A 13,638-nucleotide genomic window follows, 5' to 3' on the forward strand; every position below is an offset into this window, starting at 1 on the left:
ATGAATGGTGTTATTTTTGTTTTTTCTGCTGCATCAGGCTGTGGCTTGTGTGCCTACGTCCTTGTCTGTCTACAAAGTTTTATCTACACTGCTGTGTGAACACGTGACTGTGTCATTAAGCCCATACATGTCTGCTGTCTCTATTTGTTTTGGGGAATGAAAACAGAAAACGTAATTACCTCATTATTTCCTTATGTTTGTTGTTTCACTTCAACTTAAAATACTCCTGCTTCCACGTCTCTGCTTTTAGATTTGTGTCTAAACAAAGCCATGAATGATGGAACTAAAGGGCAAGCAATTAACAAAGTTCAAGGTAGTAAAACGGGTAAAGACGTCCTTTTGAAAAGGAATTATTAAGCTACTGAAAGTGATGCAGCTACTCAAACATTCACTCACTCGCATTCAGTCAGCTGGTTAGTTCATAGAGGAAGAAGAACAGGTGGCCAAAGATGGAAAGGGAACATTTTGGATCGATATATTCTGGGAAGATGACTGATTTGGTGGTGTTTACTGAAGTGAGACAACTGAGAGGGAACTGGCTCTGGCCAAAGCCGGGGAGAACAGCGGAGTAAGTGTTCACTGGAAGGATGGCAGGCGAGCATGCCGTTTGTTAGTTCTCCAAGAGGTGTATTGGAGAAAATAGACAGCAGAAAAGCTTAACTGGAGGCAAAGAACAAGAAATGCAGTGTGAAAAATATGTGTTATGTATTTCCACATGAGTGCAAGGGGGGAAAAGCATGTAGAATTTCTTAAAATTGCATTTTTTTTTCTTTCATGAGGTCTCAATGAATCTCCCTTCATTTTCGTGAGGTTACATATCAATTTGGATGCCCTTGGCAACAGCACAGCAGGCAATAGGATGATAAGGCTGTTTGAATTGAGATTTCACGCCGAGACAAAGAGTTAATGACTGAGTGTGTACTTAGGGGTGGGTGGGTGCCTGTGGGAGTACATGCCTGTGTCTAGAAAGGAAATCATAAAATCAAGCACAAAATAGGACAAGGTCAGGAAGATTGATACAAAATTATTAACAAGGTAGAAACAAGGACAGGGAACGATAGAGAGAGGAATACAGTGGAGGAGGAGGAGGAAGAGGAGGAGAGGAGGCGGTACCTTGTGTTCCCCAGCCTATCAGATGAGGGAAGGAGGGGCTTGGATGACAGGAAGGAGGGAGCAGAGGAGCAGCAGACAGAGAAGGAGAAGAAGAGCACGTTAGAGAAAGAAGGGAGAGGTGGGAAGGTAGAGGTAGGCAGACGGGGAGATGCGGTGCTACAGTCAGCGTGTCTGTGAGCCTGCAACTCTTCATCCTATCACCAGCGACCACAGTGTGCTATGGAGCTGTGATGTACAGATTCACTGCAGGAGCAGGGAATGCAGATAGGAGTTCACCTTGAGCTGGAGTCCGGCACTGGCACTCTGGACCTTTGGGATTACCAAAAAAAACAGCTGAGGTTTCATCAGACTTGACAGGCTGCCAGATTCTTTAACTTTGGGATTACTGGTCCACACTCCAGGCAGAAGGTCTCACTGCAGAGACAGAGGCCAGAATTCAAACAGGTTCTCATTTTGGAGACTCACCAGCTGTCCGCAAGCCGGACGGCATACAGAAGAGGCTGTCGCATCCATTGATCAAACTGGATCCCCGCAAAGCCACCACCAAGCAGGTCCTGCATCCCAGGAAGCCTGAAGGCAGCCTGACCTTGGACCAGCTATCACCCGAACCCCTGCTGGCACCAGCAGAAACGTCCGGCATGTCTCAGACCGGAGGACGGCTCCACAACAAAAAAGCTGGCATCCGGGCCGCCGTGATCCTCATCGGACTCCTCCACAAGTCTCGCAAAGTCAAGGAGAAGGAGCGGGAGAGAGAGGAAAGCGAAGGGTGGGTGAAGTTTGTACATTAAGCAAGGGCGGCATGCTGGGTAGGTAATGCTGTGGACAGGCGGGCAGTCCGCAGTGCAGTGTCAAGCTGGGTTTGTGTGGGAAAACTTTATTAAGCCTGTAATGTCTTTGTTATTCTAGAGCCACAGGGCACTTTGAGCTCTGTATGGCTGAGTGCAGTTTTATTATAGGTCCATTTTGTCAAGTGTGTCCTTGTGTGTGAGTGTGTTTTTAGCGTCTTGTTGACTGTGCTCACGCTTGTATCTGGGTCAGTTTGAATGACGGGAAGGACAGTGAGAGAAAGGTTGTGAGCAGTTTAGGTGAACGGAGGTGTGCTCGGAGTGCTTTTCAACAGGGACTCTGAGAATAAAAGCTTCCCTGCAAAGGCAGAGGAACGTGGACAAAAGGAGGTTGAGGTCTGGATATAGAAAGACTCCTACTTCTGCTCTCAGAAGTAGGAGTCTTTCTATATCCAGACCTTAAGAGTTACTGCTGTACACACACGGGCATTATTGGGCACTTGTTGATGTCTGTAATATATCTGTCTCGTTGCTTTAGCACGGGGGCAGCATAGGCACACGTTTTTAGGCTGACAGGCTGAGGAGTTCAGTAGGTAAGCTGCACCACAGTTTCATGCTTTACTTTAAGAAAGGCTTTTGAAACCCTGCTTCTTTAAAAAACTGCCCATCCAAAGCACCCCCATGTGTGTAGGGGGGGGGGTTTCCCCACATGCTTTGTTGAAGACTGATCATCTTACTGCTAACACTACCTTGGTTGAGTGCAGTCAATAAGACCCCTGAGAATGTTCCACCTGCTAACAAAAAGTGTTTGAGGTTGTCTGGGTCGAGACTGCCCCCACCCCAGCAGAGGGGAGCTAACATCAGCAGCTGTGCTCCTGCAGTTTAGCTGGAATCTGAGGAGATGGCTGGAGATTGGAGTTTGGAGTTTTCCTGTTCAGTATTGTCATGGTGCAAGGTGTGTGTGTGTTTGTGTGAGTCAGTGTGTGTGTGTGTGTGTGTGTGTGTGTGTGTGTAAAGATCAGATATGCAGCACAAGATGCACTTTGCTATTTTGTTGTAATGGTCTGGCCCAAAATAGGCTGTATTAAAATAGACTGTAACTCTGCAAATGCTTCAAAAGTTTATGTGACCTCTCTCTCCCTCCCTCTCCCCCCCTCACTGTAATTTAGTTTAGCATTAAGTGTAAAATTAACTCTGAGCAGCAAGACTGGATTAGCAAAAATGCAAATCCGGCCTCAGACCTCCTGGACACAGAAATTGTAATGTTATCTAGACTACTTTATCTAATAATGAAATGATAAGTGGTGGGGTTCCTATACACAATGACTCCAACAGTTATTTTTTTGTCCCAGGGGATCTTCCATTGATCAGTCCAGCCATGCCTGGAGTAATGATTGCCTGCACTGTTACACAGGCATGCATGGAAATACACTTTTTTTCATTTGTTTTTGCACATTTCTTATGTGCTTCCAAAATTATTTATTATTTTGATTCTGTGTTTGGGGTTTTTTTTGCCTTTTAGCCAAATGAAAACAGTAAAACTATATCTGGACAGTGGAAATAGCCCCAAGCCACAACACAGTCCCATTGCTAGTACTTCCATTACAGTGACTGTGTCACGTAATGATCTAGTCACAATTGCCAACAATTTTTAAGGTGTCTTATTCCAAGTGTTGGTTATTACATGCATGATTGCATCCATTCAGACTTCTCATACTACTATTTCTCTCAGCTGTGCTTGAGCCATTGTAATTTCAGTGCCCTTAAAGCAGAGATGTTCTAACTATTAATACAAGGAAAAGTGAAAATATAAAAAAGGTGACTGATTACTGTTATTAGAGCTGAACTTTTCTAACTACATAATAACAGGTGAGATTGCTTAGACTGCTGGAAAAGAGTAACTTATTGGGGTTCTTTTTTTACATTTACACTGCTCCACTTTTCAGCAAAGAATTAAAATGTATGTATATATATATATATATATATATATATATATATATATATATATATATATATATATATATATAAGCGGAAGGAAGGGGCCGAGGACTGGTGAGTGTCAGCACCACAGTCCAGGATGAGACAACGAACATCCAAGAATACATTGGGAAGATGGCCCCAACTGACCGAGTGCTCAGTGAATACCTCAGGCAGCAGAAACCCAAGAAAGAGGAGGAAGGCGAGGAACCATCATGGAAGGACAGGCCCCTGCACGGTATGTACCACCGGCAGATAGAGGAGGTGGCTGATATCCAGAAATCCTACCAGTGGCTGGACAAAGCTGGACTGAAAGACAGCACAGAGGCACTAATCATGGCAGCACAAGAACAAGCTCTGAGTACAAGATCCATAGAGGCTGGGGTCTATCACACCAGGCAAGACCCCAGGTGCAGGCTGTGTAAAGATGCCCCTGAGACAATCCAGCACATAACAGCAGGGTGCAAGATGCTAGCAGGCAAGGCATACATGGAGCGCCATAACCAAGTGGCCGGCATAGTGTACAGGAACATCTGTGCGAGTATAACCTGGAAGTCCCGAGGTCAAAATGGGAGATGCCCCCAAGGGTGATGGAGAATGACCGAGCTAAGATACTGTGGGACTTCCAGATACAGACGGACAAAATGGTGGTGGCTAACCAACCGGACATAGTGGTGGTAGACAAACAGGAGAAGACGGCCGTAGTGATCGATGTAGCGGTTCGAATGACAGCAATATCAGGAAGAAGGAACACGAGAAGCTGGAGAAATACCAAGGGCTCAGAGAAGAGCTCGAGAGGATGTGGAGGGTGAAGGTGACGGTGGTCCCCGTGGTAATCGGAGCACTAGGTGCGGTGACTCCCAAGCTAGGCGAGTGGCTCCAGCAGATCCCGGGAACAACATCGGAGAGCTCTGTCCAGAAGAGCGCAGTCCTGGGAACAGCTAAGATACTGCGCAGGACCCTCAAGCTCCCAGGCCTCTGGTAGAGGACCCGAGCTTGAAGGATAAACCGCCCGCAGAGGCGTGCTGGGTGTTTTTTTTTTTTTATATATATATATATATTTTATCCAGTTTTCTAATTTTCAAGTATGAAAAGAGCTTTTGCTCCATGCATGTCTCCAAAGTATTTCTTTATTTCTGCTCTCATAGAGTCATTCTCTGTACTTGGTCCCCCTTAAGCTGAACAGCATGAGTTGTGCTGCTTGTATCTGAATATTTATTTTACTGGCGATACATTAATTTCCTTTACAGCTCATTTATCTCTAGCTGTAGAGCTGGTTTGTATTTGTGTGTACATGTTTGTGTACGCACTGTTCGTCCCATTGTATGTGAACCCTCATTTGGATGAGTCGGGCTATTGAAAACACTTATAATACAAACTGCTGTGCAGTTCTGGTGAAATTTCTCCATCTGTTTGTGCTCCAGTCTGTTCGTATGTGTGTGTGTGTGTGTGTGTGTGTGTGTGTGTGTGTGTGTGTGTGTGTGTGTGTTAGTATAAGCAACCGCATCATGCGTGACGCTAGAGTGCTTATTTAGGCCTAATCCATAATCACAGTATGCGGCTTCCTGTTCAAACTGTGTTGCCCCCTCTAAGATCAAAAGCTTTAAAAAACACAATTGAAAATATATACACTGTGCCTGTCTATATCTCAATATATTTACTCCAGATGCTTTTTCTGATGATGAAAAATACATGCAGAGTTTCACTGTATATAACTTATTCACTGATAATCGATAATTACTACTGTCTATAACTACAAGTATGTCTTTCATGCAAATGTTTTTCTCTTGGGGTTTTCTAAAGGTGCAAAGGAAAACTTTATTTTGCATCTGCTATTCAAATCTTTCAAGGATGTTAAAAATTCTCTTGCATATTTCAATTTACAAGGTTAGCCTGACTCATCACAGTAACCTTAGCATCTTCCTGACATTTGTGCTTCTTTATGTGTTTTATTTTCATCTGTAAGTAAATTAAAGCAAGTCTCTTAAAAGTAGTTACCTGTAAAATCATTATTACTGCATGAAAAATCTTCATGTATGGTCAAAAGTATTGGGCCACACCTCTTAATCTTTCAATTCAAGCGTTTGTGGTATGTGGTTTGTTTTTACAAACAAGTATTTTCATGAAATGTCTTTCCTCCTACTCTAGATATTTCACAATCAAAAAGTGGTTTCCAGAAATATGCTTAAATATGCTTACATACATATGGTTACTCTAAGTATTATTATAAAGTTAAAGTCTGGGAACAACAGCAACTCTGTCATGAAATGCCAGAACATGTAAAGTTACACTGCAGGTTCACCGAGTGCCTAAAAGTCTGCAACGCTCTGCTGACTGACTAACTGCAGAGCACCGAACTTTCTCTGGAATTAACATCAGCACAAAAACTGTGCACCAGGAGCTTCATGTATGGATTTGCATGGTCAAGCAGTTCCTATAGGAGTAACGTGTAATGTGTTGTTCATAAAGTGTACACGTATCATTGATTTTAACATACTGTGGTACACTAACAGTTAGACTGAGGATAGAAGATAGACAGCACTGTCATAAGTGACAAATAAATATGAACCTCAGTTGTTATCATACAGAGCAAATCCAACAAATTAACACTGTCAGATTCGATTTCAACACTATTAAAGTGTCTATATGGGTCCACACCAGAGAGTGTTAATTTAACTCTTTTTTGGGAGTTAACTCTGATTTAGTGTTAAATACCAAATCTGTCTTAAGATGACAATGTAACACTTATTAACACTAACTAGGTGTTAAGAGTTTATATATTAACTCTCACAGAGTATTTTATTTTAATTATATAAGAGTTATTTTCGAATTAATTCTAAAAATTGTAATTTTTACTGTTCTGAACTTTTAGAAATTCCTTGGGAAACAAACATTTATTTAAAAAAAGGCAATGTTTTTCTCAAAAACATTTATTTTGAACTGTGCGCCACAATTTCAAAACATTTTCTAAAGCATGTAACAATATGGAACAATGTACATGCTCTCGCTTTCATTAGAAAGTTGTTTATCAAAGGGTCTGACGTAGGTGAGCTGGTCAAAGCAAATAACAGCATGCTCTTTTCTTCAATACAATATGCACGTCCTCCATTCATCCCTTTGTGTAACTTTAACATACTTCTGCACTCCCCCATATTCCGCCTTCGCAAGCAGGTGGAAATTCAGTAAAAATTAATTGTGCAGTAATTAATTGCACAAATAATCTGGTAAACAATTGCAACACTGTAAAAAAACAGAAACATTTTGAGGCATAACTTGTGTAAAACTTATATTTTCCCAAAATACAATCCTAGATACGAATCCATCGCCCATATTTAAACCCAATATTATACCCAGAACATGTTTGTTAAAATGGTGCTCTCTTAAACAACTGAAGAACACAGACAATAGTTAATGCCGAAATAAATTTTAAACCTGTCTTTTTAATTTTTACCTAAATCATATGCTCAAAACTCTGAAGGGATCTAAATATTAACCCTAGAACACATCTGCTACTGCCGTTTCCTACATCGGTTTTTGTGGGAGATAGTTTTCAGGCTTCAAGTAGCGCCATAGTTTTATGCCAACATTTCACAGTCTAAACATTGTTTTAGGTGTATTTGAGTTGACTGAATATTCATATGCAAGCTTTTTATTAAGGCTATAGTATTTGCCTGCAAACAATAAATTTCAGCGAGCTAAAACAGATTATTATGCTATCACAGAGCAACGTGGCTAATGCCTTTCACAGCTTTGTCTCAACTCAAAAAAGCCACAGAAGTAAAAGCTAATAATAATGACTAAAACAATCTCAGAAAAAAATGACTTACCAAGCGTGGCAAACAACTCTGGAGAGCAACATGCTCTGAAATGGCTTTGCTTCAGCTTTGGTTGGAACATGTGATGCTGGGGGCGGAGCCTGTGAATTTACACTATTAGCGTCATAGCCCCTTTAGGGGGTCACGAGGTGTTTCCATTCTAACACCTCCAGATTTGATATAGAAACACTCATTTTTAACACTTGATTTTAACTAATATTATTTTACAACTCAGAGTTACATTAAAATAATCTGACTCTACTTTGAGTAAAATGAAATGAAGTCTACTAACATCAAAACATTTAAAGCTTTTGAATTTGCTGTGTATTTTAGCCTTGAAATACAGAGAAGCTTGAGGGTTGCCTTTGATTTTATGTACATATTAGTAATATACAGTTTTTTAATAAGTGAGATTTAATGTTGTTTTAGGTAGATTTTGATGCCAAGCTCGTGGTTTCCTGTTTGTTTCCACCTCCCTTGGAAAGTTATGCCAAAAAGCTCCAGTTTCCTGTTTAGTCTTTTGCACAAAGTTATATTGTACTATTAATATTTTCATCTGATTCTAAACAAGAAAGCAAATACGCATATTTCTCAAAATGTCAGGCTATTCCTTTGTCTACGAAAAGGGTAATACATGCACATTGATTCCAACACAGTTATTAAAAATGACAATTCAGCCCCAGTTGGATCGTTCTCATGTCAAAATGTCAGGCTGGTAAGCTCCTTAAACAACAGGTATGGATAACCATCTAATCTGCACAGGGTCTTAAACAACTGAGAGAAATTCAACAATAAAAGCCTAGTCAATCATTACTCTAGTCTTATCATTCCCCATAAACCTTCATCTGCATCTCAGACATTCTTGTTCCTTCTAGTTTAAACTGTTGATTCAGCCAGCATATCAGAGTGGCTGTAAACACTCTCCCTCAAAAATCCAGTCTCTTTAGAGATCCTCACAAGGTCTTTCTCACCTTACATATATTATTTATAATAACAACTGTCACAGGAATGATGAGGACGGACACACAACAAAATGTGCTGATGAGTCGGTTATTAGTCAGCCCACAAGGACTGGGTGGAATAATATTGCCGGCCTGTGGAGGAGGATTTTGTGTCATGGCGCAACAAGTTAAACATTCTGTCCGATCTAGCAGAAAGTAAGGACACGAGTACTGATTCCACTCAGTTGTCACTATATTTAAGCCTTGGTGTTGGAAGGGATTGTTTTAAGATCACCAAGGTTTCTCAAACAGCAACCCTTCATTCTTTTATCCTTCAACGGTTTGATGTGTACTTCTTTACACGGACAGCCAAGACCAGACTGTTTTTTTAGCATAATAAAAGGCAGTAGGTAGGGGCAGTCAAGGACACTTAGAACAGGTAGGTCCATAAATTAACCATGAAAGCCTTTCCTTCAGATTCCTGCTCGAGAGAAGCTGGGAGGGGGTGGGGGTGTACTTTTTAGGATGAGCACGAACATTTTAAACATTTTCATATACATTTACCTCCTGAGCTCTAAGTCTAGGAGGTTTCACATGTGCCAGATTTGTGTTTTAAAATGGTTTTATTGCCGTTTCGTCTGTTGCCATCGCCACTGTTTTTAATAATTTGCTATGGTCTTGCAGTTTTGTGTGATTATCCCAGATGTCCGACTTGTTTCGGTGTATTAAACCCTTGTATTTCCCTTTGGACTCAGAAGGTTTAATTTGATTTGAAGTATCTCAACACTTGTTGTCCCTTAAGAGAAAATCTCATCAAACACTGCTGAGTGGCTGGGATCCTTCTGTTTGAGGGTCCTTGATATGGACAGCAAAAACTAACTTAAGAGCTGTGTCTCTTTGAAGAGCATGATACACTTTAAAATGGCTATGTTGCTATTTAACAAGCGTCCTGTATTGTCTCATCGAGTCTAGCTGTGTCCTGCAGGGGCCATGCGGTGGTTGAAGTATTTGTGATGGAGCAAAATAAATCATGCTATCAGATTACAAACATCATGAAAAACCTTCCTGGTTTCCCAGTGACAACCCAGTTTGCAAAGCAGTAAACCAGAAGAAGAAAATTAGAGATACCCCTACACAAAACACAAGACATCTCAAAAACCAGATGAAGCAGAAGGATTTTTTATGCCTAAAGGTCACATTAAATGTTTCCCAAACTCCTGTATTTTCTTGTTGCTCCACCTGGCAAGCTTCCTCTTTTTGTGCAACACTTATAAAGTATACAATAATAAAGTAGGATTACTCCCCTTAAAAAAACAAAAATGTAGTTTTTGAAAAAACAAAAAAATCTTCAGAGAAGGATACACAAAAGCAGGTTGCCAATTGACAGTTACCAATTTTGCTCACTGAAATTTCTACATGGCAGCTACTATTAGCCCTTACACTCCCTGACTACTTTTCTAGATAAACCCATACCTAATCAGCCAATCACAGGGCAGCAACTCAGTGTATTTAAGTATATAGATGTATTCAGAGGAGAATGGCCTGCTCCATACTCATGGGGGAAACAGCAACTGAGATAACCACTCATTACAACAACTAAGGTATGCAGAAGAGCATCTTTTCTGAATCTCTGCTTAATAACATGCTGAACCTCGAAGCAGATGAGCTACAGCAGCAGAAGACCACAGTGTATGACACTCCTGTCAGCTAAGAACAGGAAACTGAGGTTACAGTTACTGTAGGGGCTCAACAAAGTTTGACAAAAACAAATATGAAAAATGTTACCTGGTCTGATAACTGCCAATTTATGCTGCAAGATTTGGATAGTAAGGTCAGAATTTGGCATTCACAACATTCAGGCTGCTGCTGGTGCCTGAATGTTGTTAATGCCTACGCAGTCGCCGGATCTTAATCCATTGGAGCACCATTGGTTGTGTAGGAACCTGAAATTTATATCATGTATTTGCAGCCAAAAAATCTGCAATAACTGCCTGATGCTGTCATATCAGTATGGATCAAACTCTGTGAGGAATGTTTCCAGCTTGTTGAATCTATGTCATGAAAACAGTTCTAAAGCCAAAATGTGGTCCTGTAGGGTCCTAACACGTGTAACACATGGTGAGGGTAGGTAACTAGTCAAGCTAACTCTCCACTTACAGTACTAACTGTCTTTCTTCTGCAACTTGATGAATTCATAGTTCTATGAAAATAGACTTGAAGTAAAAGTAAAAGCCCCTTAGGAAACATTTGCTCTTTTAGTGCACTGAAGAACAAGGAAATTAGTGCTAACAATCTGACCTTACATTTTCTGACTTTTTCAACCTAACATTACTTCATTTGATTCTGTGCACATACACAAAAGATTCTTGTTTCACAGGTTGAAAGTATATGTTCTGCAAATTTAGTTTGGCTTTAAAGTATTCATTTGCTCCAGGTTTTTAGCTCCAGGTGTTTAGCTCAATTCAATTTTTCAATTTAATTCCATTTCATTTATAAAGCCCCAAATCACCTCAAGGTGCTTTATATTGTAAACTAATGTAAGGTTCTCTCCTTCCAGTGAGACCTACTGGAACCATGAAATTCATTCCTTGCAGTTCTGCTCTTTGGGTTTTGTAAAAGTAAATGAAAACAAATGGCCATGCAGATTGTTTAAATGTTCAGTTCTGCTCTTATAATGAGAAACCTTATTTTCCTAGCTAAAGTTGTTCGAATGATTGCATACGTTTGAAATGTTCAGTGAGATTTCTTTGTTTTCTTTTTCTTTTTTATTATGACTTTGCAGAAAAGAAAATCTGAGACTCCTTATAGGTGTTCACCGTAGCCAATGGGAGATTTTAAACATTTGTGCTAACAGAAAGAAATCCTCATTAAGAGATTAAGTGCAGTTACTGTTTAAAACTACAGTCTCTCATGCTGCTTTTCTTGACAACCTTACAAAGTTTTTCCTTTTGCCGTAGCTCCTTCCCTCTGCTCGCTGTCAAACTCTCCTCCTCCCGCTGTTTAACATTTCCGCTTTTATTCACTGACTCACTCATGTTTCCATTCGTCCTTCTCGCAGTGTTTTTCTTCGCTATCCGCAATTAATCCCCTTTTTAAACAGCGTTTCACTCTTTTTTGTGAATACCAGCTGAGTGCCTTTCTGTTTTTTGGGAGGGGTTGCATTCAACAAGCTAATTTTTGTTAAAAATAATGTTTAGGATCATGTTGGATTGTGCTCAACAAATGACACTACACAAAGTCCAATAGAAACTAATTAGCTCTGTCTAAGGAGGTATACCTAAACTTTGGCTTTATTATACATTAGTGTGTGATTTTTTGGGTGAATGAAAAAACCAATATGCTTCATATTGCTTGAAGAAATTGTGTGAACATATACTGTGTGTGTATGACAGACAACCTTGTCTTTGAGTGTAATGGATGAGACGGTATTGTCTCTAACAAGTACCCAGGGACCCACCCAAGACAGCCCTATTTACCCAGCTCTGCACAGGGGATTGAGAGAGCTATTTTTAGTCTGCAGATTCATTTATTCTCGCTCTCCATACCTCGCTCTTTGGCCTTCTCTCTTTCAGCGATCTGTCTGGTATTCATTCATTCTGCGTCTCTGCCTCTCTGTCTTCATATCTTTCCATTTTTCTCCAGGACCTTTCTGCACTGGTGTGGTTATCAAGTACTCCGACGTGGTGGAGCTAGCGGAGAAGAGACATATTCAGTGTCATCCGACAGATGCTTAACTCAGTTTTTTTTTTTTTTTGACTCAAGTCAGTGACACTGGGTAAAAGCGGGCAATGATAAAGAGGAAGTACCCCCCCACACACCACAAAATGAATAGGATTAGGCAGGATTTGAGGCATTTCAACTGATATGACAGTGATAGCAATTGATGCCAGGTAACTGTGTTTTTCACTGCAATGCAGTGCTGTGCAAGAAGACAAATAATCATAATATTAATAATTTAAAAAAACTCTTGCTTCCTTAAATAAAAAGTTTTGATAACAAACCAGATCATCTGAATAAAAAAAAGTAAAGAAGTCTCATTAATGCACTATCTGTGCTTCAGATGAATGCACTGATACATATATGTGACAGAAGTGTGATTAAAAATGACAAAAATTAAAAAGAATAAAAGACAGACAGGTGAATCTTTCTGGGGATACATCATTAGATAACACCAGGGGATGTACAAGTGCTGAAAAAATAAAGAGCACTAACAGGACACCCTCTCTGAACCCATGTGGAATGACATTTCATTCAGTGAGGAGTTTGCATTACATATTCTTGCTAAAATTGTGCTAATATTCTGGTGTTTGCTTGATCGAATGGCCGCAGGCTAATGCACTCACAAAGTACGTCATCACCTCGGAGACCGGTGACTATCAGAATTGCTGGGATATCCAAACAAAGTGTCATTAACTGCACCAAGCGCGGCCGAAGAAAAAGAAACAAACGTTTTTCAGCCCGTGGCCTTTATCAGTGTCACTCTGCTGCTGGGAGGTAAATACACATAAATGTCTAACGGAGCTTTCCTGGCAGCACTGGTGCAGTGAGCCAGAGAACAACACTGACATTTCAGAGGCTAAAGCTACAATATGTAACCTTTTTACTGGCTTGTAGTGTTTTCTTTTGGTGTTAAGATGGTTAATTCAGTGTCGAGCAACAAAGCGTGCTTGTGTGTCAGACACACTGGTTTATTGCACATCTTTTATCTTAGAAGTCAGAGTTCTCGTCACTACCTCTGGCTTCAGCATGTGGTAGACATATTAAATGGCACAGTTACAGTCAGTCAGTAGATGTTTTGGGGGTTTTTTCCAGGGTAGCAGACTCATGGCAGCATATTAAACACCATTCTCCTTGACAGGACGGTCATAGATTCCCAGGGTGAGAGTCAGCGGCCTTTGAGAGGGCAAGACCTTCACTGGCATGTGTTTAATCTGATGCTTGGGTTAAATGCAGAAATAATTAGGAGAGGAGAGAACCAAAGAGTCAGGTTAAAAAGGAGAAAGATGA

At 40.6% G+C, this 13,638-nt stretch overlaps 1 protein-coding gene across 4 annotated transcripts in view; it reads left to right on the top strand.

Moving 5' to 3' along the window:
- Window positions 1-13,638, top strand: part of rap1gap2a (RAP1 GTPase activating protein 2a) — an 89,853-nt gene that overhangs the window by 47,322 nt on the left and 28,893 nt on the right. For 2 of the 4 annotated variants that reach the window (XM_031754497.2, XM_039622808.1), the window contains exon 1: window positions 1,214-1,879. The exons of the other annotated variants lie outside the window; for them this stretch is intronic. In XM_031754497.2, coding sequence (XP_031610357.1) covers window positions 1,752-1,879 — 128 coding nt within the window. In that variant the 5' untranslated portion in view covers window positions 1,214-1,751. Of the gene's footprint in view, window positions 1-1,213; window positions 1,880-13,638 lie in introns of those variants that run through there. 4 annotated transcript variants of the gene reach the window in all.

This window comes from Oreochromis aureus, linkage group 14, assembly GCF_013358895.1.
Source record: "Oreochromis aureus strain Israel breed Guangdong linkage group 14, ZZ_aureus, whole genome shotgun sequence".
Taxonomy (NCBI): domain Eukaryota; kingdom Metazoa; phylum Chordata; class Actinopteri; order Cichliformes; family Cichlidae; genus Oreochromis; species Oreochromis aureus.